At 48.2% G+C, this 27,363-nt stretch overlaps 3 protein-coding genes across 3 annotated transcripts; 1 reads left to right on the top strand and 2 right to left on the bottom strand.

Moving 5' to 3' along the window:
* The first annotated feature begins 1,488 nt into the window (after positions 1-1,488).
* ppp1r14ab (protein phosphatase 1, regulatory (inhibitor) subunit 14Ab) lies at positions 1,489-4,792 on the top strand. The gene is made up of 4 exons (XM_033976644.2): positions 1,489-1,671; positions 3,712-3,792; positions 3,942-3,974; positions 4,483-4,792. Exons 1-4 carry the CDS (start codon positions 1,489-1,491, stop codon positions 4,618-4,620), a joined length of 435 nt encoding a protein of 144 aa, XP_033832535.1. The 3' UTR covers positions 4,621-4,792.
* Positions 4,793-5,302: 510 nt separating this feature from the next.
* Positions 5,303-16,205, bottom strand: rnf168 (ring finger protein 168). Its single transcript, XM_055226295.1, has 9 exons — positions 15,860-16,205; positions 14,193-14,375; positions 13,100-13,280; positions 12,766-12,836; positions 12,274-12,429; positions 10,347-10,426; positions 9,863-9,908; positions 7,496-7,788; positions 5,303-6,945 (listed from the first exon to the last, which is right to left on the bottom strand). The coding sequence occupies exons 2-9, from the start codon at positions 14,325-14,327 to the stop codon at positions 6,528-6,530; spliced, it is 1,380 nt and encodes a 459-aa protein (XP_055082270.1). The 5' UTR covers positions 14,328-14,375; positions 15,860-16,205; the 3' UTR covers positions 5,303-6,527.
* A 367-nt stretch (positions 16,206-16,572) lies between these two features.
* LOC117379954 (gastrula zinc finger protein XlCGF58.1-like) lies at positions 16,573-26,852 on the bottom strand. The gene is made up of 11 exons (XM_055226280.1): positions 26,577-26,852; positions 25,692-25,887; positions 25,248-25,504; positions 24,630-24,678; positions 23,362-23,709; positions 21,062-21,248; positions 19,968-20,273; positions 18,008-18,166; positions 17,305-17,549; positions 16,650-16,949; positions 16,573-16,599 (listed from the first exon to the last, which is right to left on the bottom strand). The coding sequence occupies exons 1-10, from the start codon at positions 26,709-26,711 to the stop codon at positions 16,654-16,656; spliced, it is 2,178 nt and encodes a 725-aa protein (XP_055082255.1). The 5' UTR covers positions 26,712-26,852; the 3' UTR covers positions 16,573-16,599; positions 16,650-16,653.
* Between the last annotated feature and the right edge of the window lie 511 nt (positions 26,853-27,363).

Raw genomic sequence — 27,363 nt, forward strand, 5'->3', positions numbered from 1 at the left:
GAGACTCGGTTCTGGACTCTTCTGACTCATTTGAAGATTCGGTTCTGGACTCGTTTGGAGACTCGGTTCTGGACTCGTTTGGATACTCGGTTCTGGACTCTTCTGACTCGTTTGGAGACTCGGTTCTGGACTCTTCTGACTCGTTTGGAGACTCGGTTCTGGACTCTTCTGACTCATTTGAAGATTCGGTTCTGGACTCGTTTGGAGACTCGGTTCTGGACTCGTTTGGAGACTCGGTTCTGGACTCTTCTGGACTCGTTTGGAGACTCGGTTCTGGACTCTTCTGACTCTTTCAAGACTCGGTTCTGGACTCTTCTGACTCGTTTGGAGACTCGGTTCTGGACTCTTCTGACTCGTTTGGAGACTCGGTTCTGGACTCATTTGGAGACTCGGTTCTGGACTCTTCTGGACTCGTTTGGAGACTCGGTTCTGGACTCTTCTGACTCTTTCAAGACTCGGTTCTGGACTCTTCTGACTCGTTTGGAGACTCGGTTCTGGACTCTTCTGACTCGTTTGGAGACTCGGTTCTGGACTCATTTGGAGACTCGGTTCTGGACTCTTCTGACTCGTTTGGAGACTCGGTTCTGGACTCATTTGGAGACTCGGTTCTGGACTCTTCTGACTCGTTTGGAGACTCGGTTCTGGACTCATTTGGAGACTCGGTTCTGGACTCTTCTGACTCGTTTGGAGACTCGGTTCTGGACTCTTCTGACTCATTTGAAGATTCGGTTCTGGACTCGTTTGGAGACTCGGTTCTGGACTCGTTTGGATACTCGGTTCTGGACTCTTCTGACTCGTTTGGAGACTCGGTTCTGGACTCTTCTGACTCGTTTGGAGACTCGGTTCTGGACTCTTCTGACTCATTTGAAGATTCGGTTCTGGACTCGTTTGGAGACTCGGTTCTGGACTCGTTTGGAGACTCGGTTCTGGACTCTTCTGGACTCGTTTGGAGACTCGGTTCTGGACTCTTCTGACTCTTTCAAGACTCGGTTCTGGACTCTTCTGACTCGTTTGGAGACTCGGTTCTGGACTCTTCTGACTCGTTTGGAGACTCGGTTCTGGACTCATTTGGAGACTCGGTTCTGGACTCTTCTGGACTCGTTTGGAGACTCGGTTCTGGACTCTTCTGACTCTTTCAAGACTCGGTTCTGGACTCTTCTGACTCGTTTGGAGACTCGGTTCTGGACTCTTCTGACTCGTTTGGAGACTCGGTTCTGGACTCATTTGGAGACTCGGTTCTGGACTCTTCTGGACTCGTTTGGAGACTCGGTTCTGGACTCTTCTGACTCGTTTGGAGACTCGGTTCTGGACTCTTCTGACTCGTTTGGAGACTCGGTTCTGGACTCATTTGGAGACTCGGTTCTGGACTCTTCTGACTCGTTTGGAGACTCGGTTCTGGTTTGAGCTCCGGGTTGTAGATTTGAGTACATCTTGATATCAGCTCGTCTTGTGATTCTCGGCGTGGGAGTCCCGGGCGCGTGCGTGTGGATGGCGGCTCAGCGCGTGGACGGTCGTGTGGGTAAACCCTGCGCACGCGCGTCCAGCCCGGCCCAGATCGCGCAGCGGCGTCAGGCGCGCGTCACTGTCAAGTACGACCGCCACGAACTCCAGCGCAGACTGGACACGGAGCAGTGGCTCGAGCACTCGCTGCACGAGCTCTACAGAGGACAGGTGAGTCACAAGTTCTACAGAGGACAGGTGAGTCACAAGTTCTACAGAGGACAGGTGAGTCACGAGCTCTACAGAGGACAGGTGAGTCACAAGTTCTACAGAGGACAGGTGAGTCACAAGTTCTACAGAGGACAGGTGAGTCACGAGCTCTACAGAGGACAGGTGAGTCACAAGTTCTACAGAGGACAGGTGAGTCACAAGTTCTACAGAGGACAGGTGAGTCACAAGTTCTACAGAGGACAGGTGAGTCACGAGCTCTACAGAGGACAGGTGAGTCAAGAGCTCTACAGAGGACAGGTGAGTCAAGAGCTCTACAGAGGACAGGTGAGTCACGAGCTCTACAGAGGACAGGTGAGTCACAAGTTCTACAGAGGACAGGTGAGTCACAAGTTCTACAGAGGACAGGTGAGTCACGAGCTCTACAGAGGACAGGTGAGTCAAGAGCTCTACAGAGGACAGGTGAGTCACGAGCTGGTGGGACAGGTGTGCTCGTGGACAGGCCCGTTTAGATCACTACACTGTGTTTTACCTGTTTTATATTTTCAGTAAAGTTCAAATAAGTTTTATAAATGAACTAAAACAAAAAACAGAAAAAAACTGAAAGTTTCACACAATGAAACACAAACACTGAACTGTTCATCCTCGTTAAAGATGATGGACTAAACCAGGACTAAACCAGGACTAAACCAGGACTAAACCAGGACTAAACCAGGACTAAACCAGGTCTAAACCAGGACTAAACCAGGACTAAACCAGGTCTAAACCAGGACTAAACCAGGACTAAACCAGGACTAAACCAGGACTAAACCAGGACTGAACCAGGTCTAAACCAGGACTGAACCAGGACTAAACCAGGTCTAAACCAGGACTAAACCAGGACTAAACCAGGACTAAACCAGGACTGAACCAGGACTAAACCAGGACTGAACCAGGACTAAACCAGGACTGAACAAAGACTAAACCAGGACTAAACCAGGTCCAAACCAGGACTAAACCAGGACTAAACCAGGACTGAACCAGGACTGAACCAAGACTGAACCAGGACTAAACCAGGACTAAACCAGGTCTAAACCAGGACTGAACCAGGACTAAACCAGGTTTAAACCAGGTCTAAACCAGGACTAAACCAGGACTGAACAAAGACTAAACCAGGACTAAACCAGGACTAAACCAGGACTAAACCAGGACTGAACAAAGACTAAACCAGGACTAAACCAGGTCTAAACCAGGACTGAACCAGGACTAAACCAGGACTGAACAAAGACTAAACCAGGTCTAAACCAGGTCTAAACCAGGACTAAACCAGTACTAAACAAAGACTAAACCAGTACTAAACAAAGACTAAACCAGGACTAAACCAGGTCTAAACCAGGACTAAACCAGGACTAAACCAGGACTAAACCAGGTCTAAACCAGTACTAAACAAAGACTAAACCAGGACTAAACCAGGAATGAACAAAGACTAAACCAGGTCTAAACCAGGACTAAACCAGGACTAAACCGGGACTAAACCAAGACTAAACCAGGACTGAACCAGGACTAAACCAGGACTAAACCAGGACTAAACCAGGACTGAACCAGGACTAAACCAGGACTGAACCAGGACTGAACCAGGACTAAACCAGGTCTAAACCAGTTTCCAGAGACACAGATGTTTGTGACGTCGTTGGTCTGAGACAAAGACACTTCTGTCTCTGTATTGATTAAATCTGTGGGGGTCAACAGTTTTAAACATGTCACAGCTGCTGCTCTTTGTCCCTCACCTCCCTCTGTCGGCTAATGCTAACGCTAACGCTAATGCTAACGCTAATGCTAATGCTAATGCTAATGCTCGCTTGTGAGTGTGGTGTTATTTGAGGGACTTGTGTATCAGCTCACATCACCTGTTGTAGTTCAGATAAGTCAGTTCTTTATGGTCAGATTGTGTTAAACTAAACTCAGATTAAAGTCTAACAGAGTCAGACAGAGCAGTGCCTCCAGTTAGCATCACACCCCAGAGAATGTGGATGTGGAGGATAAACACTTTCTTTTCTTTGTCAGGAGCAGCTGATGCCCGACGAGGTGAACATCGACGAGCTCCTGGATCTGAAAACAGACGAAGAGAAACGCACAAGACTCAAGGTAAAATACAGACCTGGTTAAGACCTGGTTTAGTCCTGGTTTAGTCCTGGTTTAGTCCTGGTTTAGTCCTGGTTTAGTCCTGGTTTAGTCCTGGTTTAGTCTCATTGCATTTCTTTGTTTAAATGTTTTTCTCTTAATTACATTTTCAGGAGATTCTTCAGTCGTCAAACAACAACACTGAGGTAAGAGTTTATTTAACAGAACAACACTGAGGTAAGAGTTTATTTAACAGAACAACACTGAGGAGAGTTTATTTAACAGAACAACACTGAGGAGAGTTTATTTAACAGAACAACACTGAGGTGAGTTTATTTAACAGAACAACACTGAGGTGAGTTTATTTAACAGAACAACACTGAGGTAAGAGTTTATTTAACAGAACAACACTGAGGTAAGAGTTTATTTAACAGAACAACACTGAGGTAAGAGTTTATTTAACAGAACAACACTGAGGAGAGTTTATTTAACAGAACAACACTGAGGAGAGTTTATTTAACAGAACAATACTGAGGTAAGAGTTTATTTAACAGAACAACACTGAGGAGAGAGTTTATTTAACAGAACAACACTGAGGAGAGTTTATTTAACAGAACAACACTGAGGAGAGTTTATTTAACAGAACAACACTGAGGAGAGTTTATTTAACAGAACAACACTGAGGAGAGTTTATTTTCTCTCTCTCCGTTTCAGACGTTTATCGGTGAGTTGTTGTTGAAGCTTCAGGGTTTACAGACTCAGGAGGATCTCCACAACAACGGGATCAAACACACCCACAGCCACATCTGCTCCACCCGGGCCTCTTCTACAGACAGGGACGTACAGGTGTAAAGAACAAGCACACCCCCATAACCTCTCCTCCTCCAACCACAGGGACGCACAAGTTTAGAAATGAAACACACCCTGAGCTCCGATGGAAATGAAATATTTTAAGTGCTCTTCTGCTCCTCTGCTCCTCCTCTGGCTCTCTCCTCTCTCTCTTTCTCTCTCCTCTGCTCCTCTTTCTCTCTCTGTTCACTGTCCCAAACTCTGTTGCTGTTTCTTTCTGTTTTAAATCTGTTTAAATCCAGTGCAAATAAATTAACCCAAAACAAACATCGTTTTGTCTTTTGAACTTTTAACCCTGTTCTGTGTGTGTGTGTGTGTGTGTGTGTATAGGGGTGTGTATGTATATGTGTGTGGGGGTGTATTTGTGTGTGTGTAGGGGTGTGTATGTGTGTGTGTATGTATGTGTGTGTATGGGTGCATGTGTGTGTGTATGTATTTGTGTGTGTGTAGGGGTGTGTATGTGTGTGTATGTATATATGTGCGTATGTGTTTCTCTGTCAACTCTTTGGAGAGTATTTGCTTAAACATTCCACCACAGACATACATGTAGAACCCCCAGACGTCACAGTAAAGTATCAGTATCAGTATCGGCGCTGATTTTTCACTCCTCCCTCAGGTTTTACTCATAAAACGACTTAAATTCTGACCAAAATCGCAAAAGACAAGAAATAAAGCCACAACATGGGACATTTGTACAGTGAAGGTTTATTTCAGCAGCAGACGTTCAGTGTAGAACATGAAAGAACTCAACACGTTTATATGAATACTGATTTAAAGCTCCACTGTGGAACTTTTCTAGTGGAGGGAGTCTCCATGGAGATGTTAGGACGACAGTATGACTTTAAACGTATTTACATCCATGAAGACAAGCAGGTAAAAATCAGGAAGAGCACGCTAGCATGCTAGTTGTTGTTAGCAAAACTCCGCCCTCTCAACCCTCAGTTGTAAAATGCACTTCTAAACTCATCAAGGTGAATCATCAGGAAGCTCCGCCTCACGCCACGGCGGAGCAACCGCACCAAACCGTTTAAAAGCACCGAGTCACGTTTGTGTTCACCTTTTAAGGCACAAGACGACTTAATGCCACACTGTGAAACATTCCACCAAAGCAATATGTGCAGTCAAGTCCCATAATGCAGCTTTAAAGACTAAACCAGGACTAAACCGGGACTAAACCGGGACTGAACCGGGACTGAACCGGGACTAAACCGGGACTGAACCGGGACTGAACCGGGACTAAACCGGGACTAAACCGGGACTAAACCGGGACTAAACCGGGACTGAACCAGGACTAAACCAGGACTAAACCAGGACTAAACCAGGACTTTGAGGGACTACTTGATTTGAGCAGATGTGTGCGGATACCAAAGAAAACACAAACTTTGTTCTTTTCAAACTAAAATCAGAGAAGCCCCATTTACCCCCAAACGAGAAGGTCCCTGGTTCAAATCCTGATTTAGTCCTGAATTCTGTTTTCAGTCCTTCGGTTTGACACATTTCTAGTTTAATGCCATTGACTTAGACCGAGGTTTAGCTCGGTCCTGGTCCAGTATTTTACTTCTATAGGCCATTAACTGTTAGTGTAGAGAGTAAATATGGAATGTGGGCGGAGCCTCGTACAGGATAAGCATAAGGAGGATTTGAGTAGGGCGTGGGAGAGATCTCTAGATTACTCAAACATGTATGGATTCTGATGCAGTGTTAGAACACGACAGAACGTTCCAAAAAGGTGATTTTACATAATAAACCTCTTTAAGTTCTGGTCCTGGTTTAGTCCCAAATTTAAACTCAAATGTTATTTTTGCATATTTCTTTAACAAAATGTTTTTTCCCTATTTACAAAATCCAAACTCAGAGCAGTTCAACAGTTTTATTCACCAGAGTTTACTCCTCGTGTTTTTGGGTCCGGTTCATCTTGAGCTGTGCAGGTTGAACAGATCTGTGAGTGTGGTTTGCCGGTTGGCTTTCTGGCAGGTTTTGGGTGATTTCTGGCAGGTTTTGGGCGTCCCTGGACCTGGTTTTGGAGTTGACAGTAGAGATTTAAAGGCACACGTTTGTTTTGGAGGAGCAGGGGCAGATGGAGATGTGGGTACAGCAGATTTGGGGTCAGATGGGGTCATTTGAGGAGCGCTCAGAGTGGACAGGGTGACCGTGGCAGAGGGTGGAGGTCTTCTTCGGACAGGAGTAGCTGCAGTACTCTCCCGTGTCCTCCGGGGGGTTCTGAGGGGGTAGGCGTCTTCGGAGCCTTTCCTTCGGTCGGTCTCTCGTTGTCGGTCGAGTTGTCGCTGTAGCTCCAGAGCCAGACGCAGATCGTCCTCCTCCTGTCTCCTGAAAACAACAAACGTCAACAGTCAACAACAGGAAAAAACAGAGGCAGTGTAATGCCTCCTTTGTCCAGGAGGGGTCAGTGTAGACACAGGCTCAGAGCTGGTCACTGACCTGAGGCACGAAGAAAATGTCCCAATACAGAGCAGTCACATGTGACGTGACCTGAGACGTGTAACGCAGCGAGACGTGTAACGCGGCGAGACGTGTAATGTGCCATCTGGATGGAGCCAAAATGCTGGTCATCGTGTCCAGACAACCTGCCCTGACCCCTAGTGGTCCAGGAGTCTCCAACACCACAGCCACGAGCAGCTCATTAAAGAGCCAGAGGCTTTAAGGAGCCAGAGGCTTTAAGGAGCCAGAGGCTTTAAGGAGCCAGAGGCTTTAAGGAGCCAGAGGCTTTAAGGAGCCAGAGGCTTTAAGGAGCCAGAGGCTTTAATTAAAAGGCTTTATTAGAGCAGTTTTCAAAGTGACTTTCAGCTCAGAAGTTTTAAGGTTTGGTTTTGTTCGAGTTCTGATATAGATCCAGGTCAAATTACTCTCGTGTTTTCACCTGCGTCTCTGAAGCTCCGCCTCCCACTCCACCATGGACACGCCCACCAGACAGGATGATTGACAGCTGCGTTTGCCTCGTGTCTCCTCCTCTTCCTCCGACCGCACCTCATCGCTCTTCCTCTTATTCCCGCCCTCCACAGGCATGTCCCCGTGATCTGATTGGTCCGTGCTCCTGTCCGTCTCCTCCTGGACAGACTCCTGCAGATGTGATTGGTCACGTTCTGTTTCAGGACCGTAGAAGTCGAGCTGTGGAGGCTCCAACGAAGAACTCAGACGAGCCAAGATGTTCTCCTGGAAAATCAGCAGCAGTTTCAGAGACATGTTTGAGAGACATGTTTCAGAGACATGTTTCAGACATGTTTCAGAGACATGTTTCAGAGTCATTTTTCAGAGACGTTTGAGAGACATGTTTGAGACATGTTTCAAAGACATGTTTCAGAGTCATGTTTCAGAGACATGTTTGAGAGACATGTTTCAGAGACATGTTTCAGAGACATGTTTCAGAGACATGTTTCAGAGACATGTTTCAGAGACATGTTTCAGAGACATGTTTCAGAGTCATGTTTCAGAGACATGTTTCAGAGACATGTTTGAGACATGTTTCAGAGACATGTTTCAGAGTCATTTTTCAGAGACGTTTGAGAGACATGTTTGAGACATGTTTCAGAGACATGTTTCAGAGTCATGTTTCAGAGACATGTTTGAGAGACATGTTTCAGAGACATGTTTCAGAGACATGTTTCAGAGACATGTTTCAGAGACATGTTTCAGAGTCATGTTTCAGAGACATGTTTCAGAGTCATGTTTCAGAGTCATGTTTGAGACATGTTTCAGAGACATGTTTCAGAGACATGTTTCAGAGACATGTTTCAGAGACATGTTTCAGAGACATGTTTCAGAGACATGTTTCAGAGACATGTTTCAGAGTCATGTTTCAGAGACATGTTTGAGACATGTTTCAGAGTCATTTTTCAGAGACGTTTGAGAGACATGTTTGAGACATGTTTCAGAGACATGTTTCAGAGTCATGTTTCAGTCATGTTTCAGAGACATGTTTGAGACATGTTTGAGACATGTTTCAGAGACATGTTTCAGAGTCATGTTTCAGAGTCATTTTTCAGAGACATGTTTGAGACATGTTTCAGTCATGTTTCAGAGACATGTTTCAGTAATGTTTCAGAGACATGTTTGAGACATGTTTCAGTCATTTTTCAGAGACATGTTTCAGTCATGTTTCAGAGACATGTTTCAGTCGTGTTTCAGAGTCGTGCTTCAGCCGTGTTTCAGAGACATGTTTCAGAGACATGTTTCAGAGACATGTTTCAGAGACATGTTTCAGAGTCATGTTTCAGAGACATGTTTCAGAGACATGTTTCAGTCGTTTTTCAGAGACATGTTTCAGTCGTTTTTCAGAGACATGTTTCAGTCATTTTTCAGAGACATGTTTCAGTCATTTTTCAGAGACATGTTTCAGAGACATGTTTCAGAGTCATGTTTCAGAGTCATGTTTCAGAGACATGTTTCAGAGACATGTTTCAGAGTCATGTTTCAGAGTCATGTTTCAGAGACATGTTTCAGAGTCATGTTTCAGAGACATGTTTGTCATGTTTGAGACATGTTTCAGAGACATGTTTCAGAGACATGTTTCAGAGACATGTTTCAGAGACATGTTTCAGAGACATGTTTCAGAGACATGTTTCAGAGTCATTTTTCAGAGACGTTTGAGAGACATGTTTCAGAGACATGTTTCAGACATGTTTCAGAGTCATGTTTCAGAGACATGTTTGAGACATGTTTCAGAGTCATGTTTCAGAGTCATGTTTCAGAGTCATGTTTCAGAGACATGTTTCAGAGACATGTTTCAGAGTCATGTTTCAGAGACATGTTTCAGTCATGTTTCAGAGACATGTTTGAGACATGTTTCAGAGACATGTTTCAGAGTCATGTTTCAGTCATGTTTCAGAGACATGTTTGAGACATGTTTGAGACATGTTTCAGAGACATGTTTCAGTCATGTTTCAGAGACATGTTTCAGTCGTGTTTCAGAGTCGTGCTTCAGCCGTGTTTCAGAGACATGTTTCAGTCATTTTTCAGAGACATGTTTCAGAGACATGTTTCAGAGACATGTTTCAGAGACATGTTTCAGTCGTTTTTCAGAGACATGTTTCAGTCATTTTTCAGAGACATGTTTCAGTCATTTTTCAGAGACATGTTTCAGTCATTTTTCAGAGACATGTTTCAGTCATGTTTCAGAGACGTTTCAGAGTCGTGCTTCAGTCGTGCTTCAGACCATGCTCCAAACATCATTCATGAAACGTCCTTTTTCCAATCAGAGCAGAGCGTCCTTTTAAAGGGGAGGACTGACCTTATTGGCCTGGGAGCTGTGGCTTCTGGACAGAGGACAGAGGAACCTGGACAGACGAGTAAATACAGAGTTATAATGTGACATAATGATGGAGGTTTGACTTTCACAGTACAGTCGTCCCTCCATGTCGTGGTTCATCTTTCGTGGTCTCAGTTATGCAGATTTTTTTTTTTGGTGCGATTTCACTTTTTTTTTGTTGTTGTTGTTTTTTTGCATGAACGTGCATTGTGTTCTGTACAGCAAAAACAGACAGAATAATTGTACAAAAAAAAGTCTGTGTAATCTCTCAGTCGTCCAGGTCGGAGAAAAAAAACTCCGTCTTTTGCCATGTAAAAAATAAAGCTGATACTTCGTGGATTTTGCCTACGGCGAGTTATTTTTAGAAGGTGACCCCCGCGATAAACGAGGGCCCAGTGTATATAAGTAAAGTGCGGTGTACAGATGAGCGTGTATTCACAGGATTCTACACCCTGATGTGTCAGACCTGTCCATCTGCCCCACAGGTTTCTTCTTCACTGGAGTTTGCTCTGGGACACGGCTCCGCTCTGACTCTGCCGCTTCGTTCTGAAACACAACAGAAAAAAATACAACTTAGAAAACATGGTAATACTTTGTTTTGGGTAAATATAACATTTTCAAAACAATAAGCGAAAAGATGGAGCTCTAAATATGTTAGAAGTCAAAATACCCTCTTTAATACCCCATAGAAGTAAATACCTCCTCTTTAATACCCCATAGAGGTAAATACCCCCTCTTTAATACCCCACAGAAGTAAATACCCCCTCTTTAATACCCCACAGAGGTAAATACCCCCTCTTTAATACCCCACAGAGGTAAATACCCCCTCTTTAATACCCCACAGAGGTAAATACCCCCTCTTTAATACCCCACAGAGGTAAATACCCCCTCTTTAATACCCCACAGAGGTAAATACCCCCTCTTTAATACCCCACAGAGGTAAATACCCCCTCTTTATTACCCCATAGAAGTAAATACCCCCTCTTTAATACCCCACAGAGGTAAATACCCCCTCTTTAATACCCCATAGAGGTAAATACCCCCTCTTTAATACCCCATAGAGGTAAATACCCCCTCTTTAATACCCCATAGAGGTAAATACCCCCTCTTTAATACCCCATAGAGGTAAATACCCCCTCTTTAATACCCCATAGAGGTAAATACCCCCTCTTTAATACCCCATAGAGGTAAATACCCCCTCTTTAATACCCCATAGAGGTAAATACCCCCTCTTTAATACCCCATAGAGGTAAATACCCCCTCTTTAATACCCCATAGAGGTAAATACCCCCTCTTTAATACCCCATAGAGGTAAATACCCCCTCTTTAATACCCCATAGAGGTAAATACCCCCTCTTTAATACCCCATAGAGGTAAATACCCCCTCTTTAATACCCCATAGAGGTAAATACCCCCTCTTTAATACCCCATAGAAGTAAATACCCCCTCTTTAATACCCCATAGAAGTAAATACCTCCTCTTTAATACCCCATAGAGGTAAATACCCCCTCTTTAATACCCCATAGAGGTAAATACCCCATAGAGGTAAATACCCCCTCTTTAATACCCCACAGAGGTAAATACCCCCTCTTTAATACCCCATAGAGGTAAATACCCCCTCTTTATTACCCCATAGAAGTAAATGCCCCCTCTTTAATACCCCACAGAGGTAAATATCCCCTCTTTATTACCCCATACAGGTAAATACCCCCTCTTTAATACCCCATAGAGGTAAATTCCTCCTCTTTAATACCCCATAGAGGTAAATACCCCCTCTTTAATACCCCACAGAGGTCAATACCCCCTCTTTAATACCCCATAGAGGTCAATACCCCCTCTTTAATACCCCACAGAAGTAAATACCTCCTCGTTAATACCCCACAGAGGTAAATACCCCCTCTTTAATACCCCATAGAGGTAAATACCTCCTCTTTAATACCCCATAGAGGTAAATACCTCCTCTTTAATACCCCACAGAGGTCAATACCCCCTCTTTAATACCCCACAGAGGTCAATACCCCCTCTTTAATACCCCACAGAGGTAAATACCCCCTCTTTAATACCCCATAGAGGTAAATACCTCCTCTTTAATACCCCATAGAGGTAAATACCTCCTCTTTAATACCCCACAGAGGTCAATACCCCCTCTTTAATACCCCACAGAGGTCAATACCCCCTCTTTAATACCCCACAGAGGTAAATACCCCCTCTTTAATAGGTTTATTGTTACATTCCCGCTGATTTTGATGTGTAAACTAGTTTGAGTGTGAAAGCTGCAGTACATGCATGTGTCCAGCAGGGGGCAGTCTGGGGCATTACTGACATATGTACAGAATAAAAGTTTGTTACATAAACGTGAGCGTCCTAAGAGTCTGAAAAACAAAATGTCTGACCAGTTGTTGACTCAGGAGTCGGGCCAGTCTCTCGTCCTCTTCAGCGCGTCTCCTCTGCTCCTTCACAAGCTCCTCCTCCTCCTCCAAGAGTCTCTGAATCAATTCCTCACTCGCCCTGCGCTCCTGCTCCTCCACAGCACGCTTCTCCTCTGTGAGCTACACAACAGAGATACACCATCAGAGGAGAGCCACAGAGAGCCACAACAAGAAGAGCCAGAGAGCCAGAGAGGAGATCCAGAGAGGAGAGCCAGAGAGGAGATCCAGAGAGGAGATCCAGAGAGGAGAGCCAGAGAGGAGAGCCAGAGAGGAGAGCCAGAGAGGAGAGCCAGAGAGGAGAGCCGGAAAACCAGAGGAAAGACAGAGCTAGAGGAGCAGAGTCAGAGGTATCGACGGGCGTACACGGGAGTCAGGAGAGACAGGAGCAGACAGGAGAGGCAGGAGCAGACAGGAGCAGACAGGAGCAGACAGGAGAGACAGGAGCAGGACACTCACCTTAGAGAGCTGGTCTTCATACTCTTGCCTCAGAGCTCCAGGTTCACTGAGTCGGGGGAAACACGTTGGTTCTGCACAAACAGGTCGACTCTTTTAGAATCATTCACATGGTCAGACGGCATCTTTGTGCCATAAAAAGCTGCACTACGTCACTTTTCTGGTGAAGTGTCACTGCTCGTCTCCATGGAGACATACCACTTTTACTATTTTTTTCCTATTAGTGTACCTGTGTGCTCCTCCTCTCTCCTCTTACCTGTGTGCTCCTCCTCTCTCCTCTTACCTGTGTGCTCCTCCTCTCTCCTCTTACCTGTGTGCTCCTCCTCTCTCCTCTTACCTGTATGCTCCTCCTCTCTTCTCCTCTCTGCGCTCTGGGGGAACTCCCTCTGGATCCTCTCCCACAGAGCCTCGTTCACTAAACTGTTGTTGCGGCTGTGCTCTCTCACCCACGTTGACACTCTCTTACGACACAGGGGGCAGCAGAGAGTCGATTTGTCCACAGACTCCAGGAAGCACACCTGAGCACAATGCAGACAGCTGATTGGACAAACACAACGCAGAGTGATCGCTGGTCAAATTTCCATGTTCTTCGTCTTATCCGGGGCCGGGTCGCAGGGACAGCAGTCTGAGCAGGGACTCCCAGACTTCCCTCACCCCAGACACGTCCTCCAGCTTCTCCGGTGGGACCAAGGTGTTCCCAAGTCAGCCGAGAGACACAGTCCCTGCGGCGTGTCCTGGGGTCCTCCCAGGGCCCTCCCAGGGGTCCTGGGGGAGTCCCAGGGCCTCCTCCCGGTGGGACATGAACACCTCCCCATGGAGGCGTCCAGGAGCCATGGACAGATGCAGGAGCCTCAGCTGCTCCTCTCCACGTGGAGGAGCAGCAGCTCTATTCTGAGCTCCTCACGTGTGACTGAGCTCCCCTCCCTGTCTCTAAGAGAGCGCCACCCTGTGGAGGAAACTCATTTAAACACCACCTTGTCCTTTCAGTCATTACCCAAAGACCATAAGTGAGGACAGGAACAGAGGACTAAACCAGGACTAAACCAGGACTAAACCAGGACTAAACCAGGACTAAACCAGGTCTAAACCAAGACTAAACCAGGTCTAAACCAGGACTAAACCAGGACTAAACCAGGTCTAAACCAGGACTAAACCAGGTCTAAACCAAGACTAAACCAAGACTAAACCAGGACTAAACCAGGTCTAAACCAGGACTAAACCAGGACTAAACCAGGACTAAACCAGGTCTAAACCAGGACTAAACCAGGTCTAAACCAGGTCTAAACCAGGACTGTACAAATGTAGATTGAGAAATAAATTCTCTACGAAATAAACCAGAAACTCAACATTTCACCAATTTGCCACGCCCCTTTTAAGTTGACCAATCAGAGCGGCCGGTGTTGGCGTGTACAGTCTGAAGTGTGCGTTACCTTGCAGAAGGTGTGAGTGCAGAGCAGCGTCACCGGCTCCATGAAGATCTCCAAACAGATGGGACACAGACAGTCTTCTCTGGACAGGCGTCTGCCGCCCTCTGCCCCCTGCTTCACGTCCGACACCGGCGCCATGTTCTGCCCGATGACGTCTCTCCTCTCAGGCTCTGATGGGAAGTCAAACTGAAAAGCACATGGGTTAGTGTAGACTGACCAATGAGGAGTAACCTTTGCTGCGTGTGTTTGGCTGATGGAGAGAGGAGCCCACTACACACAGCTGTCCCTCCTCCTTCTTTTCCCATATCAATTGTGAATGAGGAAGAGGAGGAGGTCATTTCACTGACGAGAGGAGAGAGTTCTGCCCCGACATGTCCAGACTCAGAGCTCAGGCTGAAAACTAAAGGGAGCGTTTAACAGAAGCTTCTGCCCTCAGAGCCTGGAGGTGTCAGAGGGGCAGAAGAGGCAGAACTCTCATCACTGCGGCCGTTTAGGACCAAATGTATTTACTGTTTCTCACTAAATAAATCTACAAAGCTCAAAACATCAGTGACAAGGTCCAGTCTCCTGCTGCATTTACCCAACCACACCACAGCATCAGGGAGGGCATCTGACACACCACAGCATCAGGGAGGGCATCTGACACACCACAGCATCAGGGAGGGCATCTGACACACCACAACATCAGGGAGGGCATCTGACACAAGGCAGCATCAGGGAGGGCATCTGACACAAGGCAGCATCAGGGAGGGCATCTGACACAAGGCAGCATCAGGGAGGGCATCTGACACAACACAACATCAGGGAGGGCATCTGACACACCACAACACAGCATCAGGGAGGGCATCTGACACACCACAGCATCAGGGAGGGCATCTGACACACCACAGCATCAGGGAGGGCATCTGACACACCACAACATCAGGGAGGGCATCTGACACAACACAACACAGCATCAGGGAGGGCATCTGACACACCACAACATCAGGGAGGGCATCTGACACACCACAGCATCAGGGAGGGCATCTGACACACCACAGCATCAGGGAGGGCATCTGACACAAGACAGCATCAGGGAGGGCATCTGACACACCACAGCATCAGGGAGGGCATCTGACACACCACAGCATCAGGGAGGGCATCTGACACAAGGCAGCATCAGGGAGGGCATCTGACACAACACAACATCAGGGAGGGCATCTGACACACCACAACACAGCATCAGGGAGGGCATCTGACACACCACAACACAGCATCAGGGAGGGCATCTGACACACCACAGCATCAGGGAGGGCATCTGACACACCACAACATCAGGGAGGGCATCTGACACAACACAACACAGCATCAGGGAGGGCATCTGACACACCACAGCATCAGGGAGGGCATCTGACACAAGACAGCATCAGGGAGGGCATCTGACACACCACAGCATCGGCAGATTAGACAAACACTACAGGGCTACAGGAGCCTGGGAGGGCATCTGACTCTATGTGTCTGAGTTGTTTTCTGTGTGAAGTCGACGTTGGGCTGTAATTTCTCTTTTAAATGGCTCAGTCCGACTCAAACTCGACTTAAATAAATTAAACACGAGTAAAATAAACCCTCCAAACATTAAATAAAAGCACAAAGTGACGTTAAAAGGCAGAAAAGAGAGTAAAGTTTCATACCTGTGAGCAGAGGGAGCTGAGTGGAAGCTAACGGGAAGCTAACGGGAAGCTAACATTAGCAAACTGAACCAAAACAAGCGCCGTTAGCCTCCGTTAGCCTCTGGAGCTAACACCTAAAGAGCCAAACTCCCGCGGCTCAGACTGCTCCTTTAAGCCGCTGATAGTGCGCGGTGACCCGCTGGGATGGGTCTCCTTCTCCGCTCGGTTTCACCTCACGTCCTGGCCGCAGGTTGACATAAGTATGAGGAGTTTAAAGAGAAAAAAGTGGCGATATCTGCATTAGCATTAGTCGGGAGTTAGCGCAAGTACCCGCCGAACGGCTGTTTGTACTGCGCATGCGCCAATCACAACGCTTCAGTGACACCAGATTAAGTGTTTAGAGATAAAAGTCATAAAACGACACTTTTCATCTTTGTAAAACACACTGGCTTTGGCACATCGTACTCAGTGTTTTTTAATAAATATTTCACAAAAGTGACGTTTTTTCAGTAAAGAATAAACAACACATCCAGTTATATTTTATTTACACAATTTATTTACAAAAATGTTTTTAATGTGTTTTAATTATGTCACAAACCACTACACATGAGTCCATTTAACAGTCTGTCAAAACTGATGTAAAAACACTAACTCTAACCCTCCTCAGGTGCAGGAGTGTTTGTGGAGCTGTCTGGAGTCGGAGTATCCTCCCCTCTCCTTCTCTCTCCTCCTTCTCTCTCCTCCTCCTCTCTCCTCCTCCTCTCTTCTCCTCCTCTCTCCTGCTCCTCCTCCCTCCTCCTCCTCCTCTCTCCTCCTCAGGTGCAGGAGTGTTTGCGGAGCTGTCTGGAGTCGGAGTATCCTTGTCCACAGTGTTCGCACACGTACAGTTTGACCCCGGTGTGTATTTGCATGTGAGACTTGAGCTGGTTGGACTGCCTGAAGCGGCGGCCGCACACGCCGCACTCGTACGGCTTCTCTCCGCTGTGGACCAGCAGGTGGCGCTGATAGTTCTGTGGAGTTCTGAACTCTTTGCCGCACTGTTCACACTGATGAGGTTTGACACCCGTGTGAAGGAGCTCGTGCTGCCGCAGCTGCGACGCGTAAATGAAGCCTGCACACAGAGACATGAGACGGGGTTTAGACAGGGACAGACAGGGACAGACGGGGACAGACGGGGACAGACGGGGACAGACGGGGACAGACGGGGACAGACGGGGACAGACAGGGAGTTTAGACAGGGACATGAGGCATGAGAGAGAGGAGGAGACAGGGGTGTAGACAGGTGGGAGTGAGGAGCGTCATTCAACTAATTTACAGGTCCAAACTAGGGACAGACCAGGACTAAACCCGGACTAAACCCGGTCTAAACCCGGTCTAAACCTGGTCTAAACCCGGTCTAAACCCGGTCTAAACCCGGTCTAAACCCGGTCTAAACCCGGTCTAAACCCGGTCTAAAGTGGACTGACCTTTGTGGCAGTAGCGGCAGGCGTGCGGCCGCTCCCCCGTGTGCGTCCTCAGGTGGTACAGGTACAGGTGTTTCAGGTGGAAGGCCTTGCTGCAGATTTCACAGGTGAAGTCTTTGTGGTCTCTGTGGCTCTTTTCGTGGGTGTGAAGGGTGCTGCTGGAGGTAAACGTCTTTAAACAGGTTTTACAGCTAAACGGTTTGACTCCAGATCCACGCCGCCGCTTTGGGCCTGAGGCGGGCTGCTCACTGTGGACACAAGGGGGCGGCACAGAGGGGAGGTTAATCATAATGAAGTAAAGTGTTGTACCTGATTTTGTGCCAGTGTCTTGGCCCAGTGCAGAGACGTGTGTAATCGGATCTGGAGGTCAAAATGAGTCTGCTGTGTCCTGTCGACTTGTACACTGTTTTACGTGTGTGTTAGCAGTCCAGGCTTAGGCCTGACCCCAGTCCCTGATTCCTGGTTCCCAGTCCCTGGTCTCTGGCCCAGCCATAGGTCTGGTCCCTAGTCCCTGGTCCCTAGTCCCTGGTCCCTAGTCCCTGATCCCCAGTCCAACCTTAGGTCTCATCCTGGTCCCCAGGCAGGTCTTAGTCCTGGTCCCTGGTCCCCGGTCAGGTCGGTCTTAGGCCGGGTCTCTGGTCCCTGGTCTCCTTTTAGGCCTGGTCCCCAGTCCCCAGTCCCGTCTCGGGCCTGACCCAGGTCTCACCTCTGCTCATGCACCAGGGCCTGGTGCTTCTGGAGCTGACAGTTGTAGAAGAATGTTTTTCCACAGCGGTCACACATGAAGCGCTTGACCTCTCCATGGACCTGACTGTGAGTCTTCAGAGCCCAGGTCCCAGAGAAGCCCTGACCACACGTCTCACACCTGAAACACAAACACTCATTTAAAGATACGACCGACTTCACCCTCCAGACTCCATCTGTTCTGGCTGAAACGCCGCTTGTGATTGGTCCTGAACCACCACAGGGACAGAGACCGACCAATCACAAAGCAGCGCTGTGGCTTGTGCTGAAGCTGCGAGCGCCAAAACAAATATGGTGACGCAGACAGTCCTGAGACTGTTTCCATGGAAACAGAGAGTTTAGTTTAAGCCAAATGAAGAAAATATAGGAACATTAATAACTGACCAATCAGGTACGTTTATTCGGCGGTGTGGGCGGGAAGAGGCGTTACTTTCAATAGCCTCACTCTAGATTGGCTCTTTGGTTGCTATGATACTCTCAGTCGCAAATTCAATGATGGAACTCGGATTCAGATTAGCTGCTGTAACTGTTAGCCCCAAGAGCTTCATTTCAGCTGGACGCTGTGAGGACACTCCCTTTGTCCTGGTCTTTAGTCCTGGTCTTTAGTCCTGGTCTTTAGTCCTGGTCTTTAGTCCTGGTCTTTAGTCCTGGGTCTGTGGACGATGTGGGGACGCTGTGGGGACGCTGTGGGGACGCTGTGGGGACGCTCCCTTAGTCCTGGTCTTTAGTCCTGGTCTTTAGTCCTGGTCTTTAGTCCTGGGTCTGTGGACGATGTGGGGACGCTGTGGGGACGCTGTGGGGACGCTCCCTTAGTCCTGGTCTTTAGTCCTGGTCTTTAGTCCTGGTCTTTAGTCCTGGTCTTTAGTCCTGGGTCTGTGGACGATGTGGGGACGCTGTGGGGACGCTCCCTTAGTCCTGGTCTTTAGTCCTGGTCTTTAGTCCTGGTCTTTAGTCCTGGTCTTTAGTCCTGGTCTTTAGTCCTGGTCTTTAGTCCTGGGTCTGTGGACGATGTGGGGACGCTGTGGGGACGCTCCCTTAGTCCTGGTCTTTAGTCCTGGTCTTTAGTCCTGGTCTTTAGTCCTGGTCTTTAGTCCTGGTCTTTAGTCCTGGTCTTTAGTCCTGGGTCTGTGGACGATGTGGGGACGCTCCCTTAGTCCTGGTCTTTAGTCCTGGTCTTTAGTCCTGGTCTTTAGTCCTGGTCTTTAGTCCTGGTCTTTAGTCCTGGTCTTTAGTCCTGGTCTTTAGTCCTGGGTCTGTGGACGATGTGGGGACGCTCCCTTAGTCCTGGTCTTTAGTCCTGGTCTTTAGTCCTGGTCTTTAGTCCTGGTCTTTAGTCCTGGTCTTTAGTCCTGGTCTTTAGTCCTGGTCTTTAGTCCTGGTCTTTAGTCCTGGGTCTGTGGACGATGTGGGGACGCTCCCTTAGTCCTGGTCTTTAGTCCTGGTCTTTAGTCCTGGTCTTTAGTCCTGGTCTTTAGTCCTGGTCTTTAGTCCTGGTCTTTAGTCCTGGTCTTTAGTCCTGGTCTTTAGTCCTGGGTCTGTGGACGCTGTGGGGACGCTCTTAGTCCTGGGTCTGTGGACGATGTGGGGACGCTGTGGGGACGCTCCCTTAGTCCTGGTCTTTAGTCCTGGTCTTTAGTCCTGGTCTTTAGTCCTGGTCTTTAGTCCTGGTCTTTAGTCCTGGTCTTTAGTCCTGGTCTTTAGTCCTGGTCTTTAGTCCTGGTCTTTAGTCCTGGGTCTGTGGACGCTGTGGGGACGCTCTTAGTCCTGGGTCTGTGGACGCTGTGGGGACGCTGTGGGGACGCTGTGGGGACGCTGTGGGGACGCTGTGGGGACGCTCTTAGTCCTAGTCCCGTGGACGCTGTGGGGACACTGTGGGGACACTGTGGGGACGCTGTGGGGACGCTGTAGTCCCAGTGTCGTACCTGAAGGGCTTGTCTCCACTGTGCATCTTCATGTGTCTCTGGTAGTTGTACTTGAGCCCAAACGTCCTCTCACAGATGGGACAGCTGAAAGGTTTCTCCTTGGAGTGGACCACGCGGTGCTGGACCAGGCCCATCTTGGTCTTAAAGGCTTTGGGGCAGAGGGGGCAATTAAAGGGGCGGGCGTCGGAGTGGGACAGCAGGTGGATGCGCAGGTTGGAGGAGGTGGAGAAGCGTTTTCCACACGTTTGACACGGATAAGGCCGAGCTCCAGTGTGAGTGGTTTGATGGTCACGCAGACACTTCCTCCTGAACACATGTGCAGAGTCGTTTAAAGAGGGGTATTTACCTCTACGGGGTATTAAAGAGGGAGTATTTACCTCTGTGGGGTAATAAAGAGGGGGTATTTAGCTCTACGGGGTATTAAAGAGGGGGTATTTACCTCTATGGAGTATTAAAGAGGGGGTATTTACCTCTGTGGGGTAATAAAGAGGGGGTATTTACCTCTATGGGGTATTAAAGAGGGGGTATTTACCTCTATGGGGTATTAAAGAGGGAGTATTTACCTCTATGGGGTAATAAAGAGGAGGTATTTACCTCTATGGGGTATTAAAGAGGGGGTATTTACCTCTACGGGGTATTAAAGGGGGAGTATTTACCTCTATGGGGTATTAAAGAGGGGGTATTTACCTCTGTGGGGTAATAAAGAGGGGGTATTTACCTCTATGGGGTATTAAAGAGGGGGTATTTACCTCTATGGGGTATTAAAGAGGGAGTATTTACCTCTATGGGGTAATAAAGAGGAGGTATTTACCTCTATGGGGTATTAAAGAGGGGGTATTTACCTCTATGGGGTATTAAAGAGGGAGTATTTACCTCTATGGGGTAATAAAGAGGAGGTATTTACCTCTATGGGGTATTAAAGAGGGGGTATTTACCTCTATGGGGTATTAAAGAGGGAGTATTTACCTCTATGGGGTAATAAAGAGGAGGTATTTACCTCTATGGGGTAATAAAGAGGAGGTATTTACCTCTACGGGGTATTAAAGGGGGGGTATTTAGCTCTACGGGGTAAGTAAACATATACTCGCGTGCACCTGGTGAAGCCGCGGCCGCAGACGTCGCAGATGAAGGGTCGGACTTTGAGGTGAGTGAGAGAGTGAGAGCGCAGCGCAGACGCAGACGGGAACTGTCTGCCACACTCCTCACAGGAGACAGACGCAGACGCAGCTCGATGACACGACTGGTGAGAGCGCAGACGAGACAGGAGCCCGAACTTTTTATCTGAAAAATACACAGAGTCAGACCCGTGTCCGGCACAGAGCGAGACCTCCCCGTGTCCGGCACAGAGCGAGACCTCCCCGTGTCCGGCACAGAGCGAGACCTCCCCGTGTCCGGCACAGAGCGAGACCTCCCCGTGTCCGGCACAGAGCGAGACCTCCCCGTGTCCGGCACAGAGCGAGACCTCCCCGTGTCCGGCACAGAGCGAGACCTCCCCGTGTCCGGCACAGAGCGAGACCTCCCCGTGTCCGGCACAGAGCGAGACCTCCCCGTGTCCGGCACAGAGCGAGACCTCCCCGTGTCCGGCACAGAGCGAGACCTCCCCGTGTCCGGCACAGAGCGAGACCTCCCCGTGTCCGGCACAGAGCGAGACCTCCCCGTGTCCGGCACAGAGCGAGACCTCCCCGTGTCCGGCACAGAGCGAGACCCGTGTCCGGCACAGAGCGAGACCCGCGTCCGGCACAGAGCGAGACCCGTGTCCGGCACAGAGCGAGACCTCCCCGTGTCCGGCACAGAGCGAGACCTCCCCGTGTCCGGCACAGAGCGAGACCCGTGTCCGGCACAGAGCGAGACCCGCGTCCGGCACAGAGCGAGACCCGCGTCCGGCACAGAGTGAGACCTCCCCGTGTCCAGCAGATCGGTCAGACATGAGCAGCTCAAAATCACCTCCTCAAATCAGATTTAACAGATCAGAAGTGAAATCTGATTATAATCTGATTATGGCATGTGAACATGGCTGGTTTAGTCCTGGTTTAGTCCAAGCCCAAAGATGTGAGTGTCATCAAAGGACTTAAAGACATGATTAAACCAGGTCTAAACCAGGACTAAACCAGGTCTAAAGCAGGTCTAAACCAGGTCTAAACCAGGACTAAACCAGGACTAAACCAGGTCTAAAGCAGGTCTAAAGCAGGTCTAAAGCAGGTCTAAAGCAGGTCTAAACCAGGTCTAAACCAGGACTAAACCAGGTCTAAAGCAGGTCTAAAGCAGGTCTAAAGCAGGTCTAAAGCAGGTCTAAACCAGGACTAAAGCAGGTCTAAAGCAGGTCTAAAGCAGGTCTAAAGCAGGTCTAAAGCAGGTCTAAAGCAGGACTAAAGCAGGACTAAACCAGGACTAAAGCAGGTCTAAAGCAGGTCTAAAGCAGGTCTAAACCAGGACTAAACCAGGACTAAAGCAGGTCTAAAGCAGGTCTAAACCAGGTCTAAACCAGGTCTAAAGCAGGTCTAAACCAGGTCTAAACCAGGTCTAAAGCAGGTCTAAACCAGGTCTAAACCAGGTCTAAAGCAGGTCTAAACCAGGTCTAAAGCAGGTCTAAACCAGGTCTAAAGCAGGTCTAAAGCAGGTCTAAAGCAGGTCTAAAGCAGGTCTAAAGCAGGTCTAAACCAGGTCTAAAGCAGGTCTAAACCAGGTCTAAACCAGGACTAAACCAGGACTAAACCAGGTCTAAAGCAGGTCTAAAGCAGGTCTAAAGCAGGTCTAAAGCAGGTCTAAACCAGGACTAAATCAGGTCTAAAGCAGGTCTAAAGCAGGACTAAAGCAGGACTAAAGCAGGACTAAACCAGGACTAAAGCAGGTCTAAAGCAGGTCTAAAGCAGGTCTAAAGCAGGACTAAACCAGGACTAAACCAGGTCTAAAGCAGGTCTAAACCAGGTCTAAAGCAGGTCTAAACCAGGTCTAAACCAGGTCTAAACCAGGTCTAAAGCAGGTCTAAAGCAGGTCTAAACCAGGTCTAAATCAGGTCTAAAGCAGGTCTAAAGCAGGTCTAAAGCAGGTCTAAAGCAGGTCTAAAGCAGGTCTAAAGCAGGTCTAAAGCAGGTCTAAACCAGGTCTAAATCAGGTCTAAATCAGGTCTAAACCAGGTCTAAAGCAGGTCTAAACCAGGTCTAAACCAGGTCTAAACCAGGACTAAACCAGGACTAAACCAGGACTAAAGCAGGTCTAAAGCAGGTCTAAAGCAGGTCTAAAGCAGGTCTAAACCAGGACTAAACCAGGACTAAAGCAGGTCTAAAGCAGGTCTAAAGCAGGTCTAAAGCAGGTCTAAAGCAGGTCTAAACCAGGACTAAACCAGGTCTAAACCAGGTCTAAACCAGGTCTAAACCAGGACTAAACCAGGTCTCACCACACTGGTCGCAGGGGAACATGTGGTCTGGGTCCTGGTCTTGCTTGGCCCTCAGTTCGTGGTAGTACAGGTGTCTCTTGAGCGTCCCCTCCTGGTAGAAGCCTTTATTGCACTGGGGGCAGGGGTGGGGCTTGGCGTGGCTCGCCTTGTGCTTCTGGAGCTGGTGTCTCTGGTGGAAGCCTTTGTGACACTCGGAGCAGAAGAAACGTTTGTGTTTGTAGAGCTCCCTACGGCGGCGACGCTCCTCCTCGCGCTGCTCCTCCTCGCGCTGCTCCTCCTCGCGCTGCTCCTCCTCGCGCTGCTCCTCCTCGCGCTGCTCCTCCTCGTGCTGCTCCTCCCAATCTGGGACTGAAGAGACAAACAAATATATGAAAATACTAGTGCTCTTGTTCAGGTTCATGTCAAAAATGTCAAAGAACACAGTTTTATTTTTTAATAAACAGAATATAAAACAAAAAAACTGAGTGTTTTAAATCCATCCATTTTCTTCCTCTTCTCTGGGGCCAGGTCCTGGGGCAGGGACTCCCAGACTCACCCCAGACACATCCTCCAGCTCCTCCAGTGGGACCTGGTTTAGACCTGGTTTAGACCTGGTTTAGACCTGGTTTACACCTGGTTTACACCTGGTTTACACCTGGTTTACACCTGGTTTAGTCCTGGTTTAGTCCTGGTTTAGTCCTGGTTTAGTCCTGGTTTAGTCCTGGTTTAGTCCTGGTTTAGTCCTGGTTTAGTCCTGGTTTAGTCCTGGTTTAGTCCTCTATTCCTGTCCTCACTTATGGTCTTTGGGTAATGACTGAAAGGACAAGGTGGTGTTTAAATGAGTTTCCTCCACAGGGTGGCGCTCTCTTAGAGACAGGGAGGGGAGCTCAGTCACATGGGACGAGCTTGGAGTAGAGCCGCTGCTCCTCCACGTGGAGAGGAGCAGCTGAGGCTCCTGCATCTGTCCATGGCTCCTGGACGCCTCCATGGGGAGGTGTTCATGTCCCACCGGGAGGAGGTCCCAGGGAAGACCCAGGACACACTGGAGGGACATTGTCTCTCTGGGAAAACCTTGGGGTCCCACCAGAGGAGCTGGAGGAAGTGTCTGGGGTGAGGGGAGTCTGGGAGTCCCTGTTTAGAGCTGCCCCCGCGACCCGGCCCCGGATAAGAGGAAGAACATGGATGGGCTTCAGCTGCACCGCTGCTGTTCGTCCAGCAGGGGGCGCTGTTCTGAGAGTGTCTGATACTCACTGTTTTATTATAGTAAGAGTAAAACAAACAGGACTCACACGTCTGAGGCTCCGTCAGGTCACACACCACTCCTCCAACGATCTCCACCTGGAAAACACACGCCACAGGCTGAAACCACGCCCACAGGCTGAAACCACGCCCACAAACTGAAACCACGCCCACAGACTGAAACCACGCCCACAGGTCGAAACCACGGCCAGACTGAAACCACGCCCACAAACACGCCCACAGGCTGAAACCACGCCCACAAACACGCCCACAGGCTGAAGCCACGCCCACAAACACACCCACAGATGATGAGTCTGACAGCAGCAGTTACAGAGAGAGACAGTTTTTACACAGAAAGTGAACTGGAGCAGGAAGTGCGCACATGATCACTTCCTGTTTGGAACATGACGGCTCGCAGGTTATCTATGACCATTTAGTCTATGCATACATACACAGGCTATGCTAGCGGGTTAGCTGTGTCATATACACAGGCTATGCTAGCGGGTTAGCTGTGTCACATGCACAGGCTATGCTAGCGGGTTAGCTGTGTCACATGCACAGGCTATGCTAGCGGGTTAGCTGTGTCACATACACAGTCTATGGTTCCACACTGTGCGATTAAACTTTTCTATTTGTTCAAAGACGTCATGTGACCTGAACTTCCTCACCTGCTTCAGATCACCAGCCACAGGAAGTGACGTCAGCAGTGATGTCACGGCGTCTCGGCCCTCCTGCTCAGTGATTGGATGAACGTGGACGTCCTCTGTGTCCTGGTCTGTGATTGGCACAAACTGGACGTGGCTCTGGTCTGTGATTGGCTGGCTGATGATGTAGACGGACCCTGTGATTGGTCCTGGGGCGTTCAGGACTGAAATGGCGACGGGTGATTGGCCGACGGCCGCGGAGTCTGAGGGAACAAAGGGCTCTGGAAACAGACAAGAAATCAGTCAGATGCCCTCCCCGTGTGTCAGATGCCCTCCCCGTGTGTGTCAGATGCCCTCCCCGTGTGTGTCAGATGCCCTCCCCGTGAGTCAGATGCCCTCCCTCTGTGTCAGATGCCCTCCCTCTGTGTCAGATGCCCTCCCCGTGTGTCAGATGCCCTCCCTCTTCACCTGTGCAGTTGTTTTTGCTGTTCTTCCTCACACTGGGGGGTCTCTTCTCTTTATTTTCTGATCTCACATTTTTTTCTGCAGATTTTGAGATGTTTTGAGGTTTTCTCTGATTCTCCTCAAACAGAAGTTGTACGACAGAGCAGAGTTTCCGCAGCGCCTCCCTCAGGACAGTCTCCAGAACTGTCTGCAGATCAGACTGAGAGGAACAGGGACAAAACGTCAACAACATCGTCTCATTTTATTACTTCAACAAAACAGAACACGGAAAGAAGCAAAGGGTTAAAAACATTAAAAGGTCAAATATGACACACACTGTTTCCTCCAAAAAAACACTGGAGTTGTGTTTTGTTCCATTCACACATGTTTGAGTCACTTTATTATTAGTCTGTTACATCTCCAAAGCTCAAAACGCTCTGTTCCACTTTGTGATGTCATCAAGTGGTAGTTTTCAAGTGAACAGCTCCTTTTACCTTTAGTTCAGTACAAACTGACAATTCTAGAGCTGAAATGATCCAAATGATTCTAGTGAAGGTGGATTTTAAAAACACAGTGGAGCACTTCCTGTATCACCACATGATGACATCACAAGGTGGAACAGAGTGTTTTTAATAAATTAATGTAGAATCATATTTGGTTTTTTTTTTTAACAAATTCATGTAGAATCATGTGTTGTTGTGTTTTTTTTTTTGTTTTTTTTTATAAATTAATGTAGAATCATGGTTTTCATGAACGTGTTTTTGACGTCATCGCGCTACACCGAACACGGAAGTTACGTCAGCGCGCTCTACGCTCTTTCGCCTGTGCTGAACTTTTTCACTTTAAACTCTTCTTTCCGCCGTTTTAAATGTTTGTTTTAGTTTATTCTCTCTGTGTTTTGTCCCTCACCTGTCTCTCCGTGTCTGGACCCGCACAGTCCCGCGCACAGGCCGACACGGAGCCCTCCACAGCGGCCGAGAGGATGAGCTCCGCTTGTGTCCGGAACGTTTGCACCGGGCTCCGCGCTCCAGGCCGCGGCTCCATGAGGCTCTGAGGCCGGGCAGAGGCGCGCTGGGGCCGGGGAGCGGCTGCGGGAGAACCGGGACTGAGCTCCGGGGCTCGGGACTCAGAGGAAGAGGAGAAAGTTTGACGAAGACGAGGATGGTTCTGTGCTGCGGGGTCGCGATGGCCGCGCTGTTTACTTCCGGGTCATAAAGAAACGGGCCCATGCCGCCCTCTAGTGGTCATTGTTATTATGTTTTTCATTTAAATTGTATTTTAATATAATATAATGTATTTATAATTATATATATGTTATATTATATTATATATATGTTGTATTTTAATATAATGTTTTATTTATTTAATTTATCAAACATATCCACACTGGCCGTGTACAAACAAAAGATCCTCAATGTCTCTGAAACGTTCAGTGCAAAAGTTCACAAAATCATTTCGAACAAAATGACCCTGAAATTGTCAAAACTCTTCAGATTTAAATGATTTTTATTGATCCTTTTATAATTCTGAATTAGGTCCATGAAAAGACCAAAATCTTTTTTTCCAGTTGAGTCTGAAAACATTTCCTGACACGTTCTAAAGTTAAAGTCTCTAGACTCTGTGCTGTCCCTGTGTGTTATGAGCTTCAGCTCTTTATAAACATGTTCAGGTTCTTTTCTGTGGGAAAAATGAGGAT

Source organism: Periophthalmus magnuspinnatus, chromosome 13 (assembly GCF_009829125.3).
Source record: "Periophthalmus magnuspinnatus isolate fPerMag1 chromosome 13, fPerMag1.2.pri, whole genome shotgun sequence".
Lineage (NCBI taxonomy): Eukaryota > Metazoa > Chordata > Actinopteri > Gobiiformes > Gobiidae > Periophthalmus > Periophthalmus magnuspinnatus.

What these genes read in the sequence shown, in the direction of transcription:
- ppp1r14ab (XM_033976644.2), top strand. Translation starts at nt 1,489, where the DNA reads ATGGCGGCTCAGCGCGTGGACGGTCGTGTGGGTAAACCCTGCGCACGC. An exon ending in ACGAGCTCTACAGAGGACAG is followed by an intron (nt 1,672 to 3,711) that starts GTGAGTCACAAG and finishes TTTCTTTGTCAG; the next exon opens with GAGCAGCTGATGCCCGACGA. An exon ending in AGAAACGCACAAGACTCAAG is followed by an intron (nt 3,793 to 3,941) that starts GTAAAATACAGA and finishes TTACATTTTCAG; the next exon opens with GAGATTCTTCAGTCGTCAAA.
- rnf168 (XM_055226295.1), bottom strand. Translation starts at nt 14,327, where the DNA reads ATGGCGCCGGTGTCGGACGTGAAGCAGGGGGCAGAGGGCGGCAGACGC. An exon ending in AAGAGAGGAGGAGCATACAG is followed by an intron (nt 12,837 to 13,099) that starts GTAAGAGGAGAG and finishes CTGTTTGTGCAG; the next exon opens with AACCAACGTGTTTCCCCCGA. An exon ending in ATGAAGACCAGCTCTCTAAG is followed by an intron (nt 12,430 to 12,765) that starts GTGAGTGTCCTG and finishes TCTGTTGTGTAG; the next exon opens with CTCACAGAGGAGAAGCGTGC.
- LOC117379954 (XM_055226280.1), bottom strand. Translation starts at nt 26,711, where the DNA reads ATGGAGCCGCGGCCTGGAGCGCGGAGCCCGGTGCAAACGTTCCGGACA. An exon ending in CCTGACGGAGCCTCAGACGT is followed by an intron (nt 23,710 to 24,629) that starts GTGAGTCCTGTT and finishes TTGTCTCTTCAG; the next exon opens with TCCCAGATTGGGAGGAGCAG. An exon ending in CTGCCGCTACTGCCACAAAG is followed by an intron (nt 16,950 to 17,304) that starts GTCAGTCCACTT and finishes CTCTGTGTGCAG; the next exon opens with GCTTCATTTACGCGTCGCAG.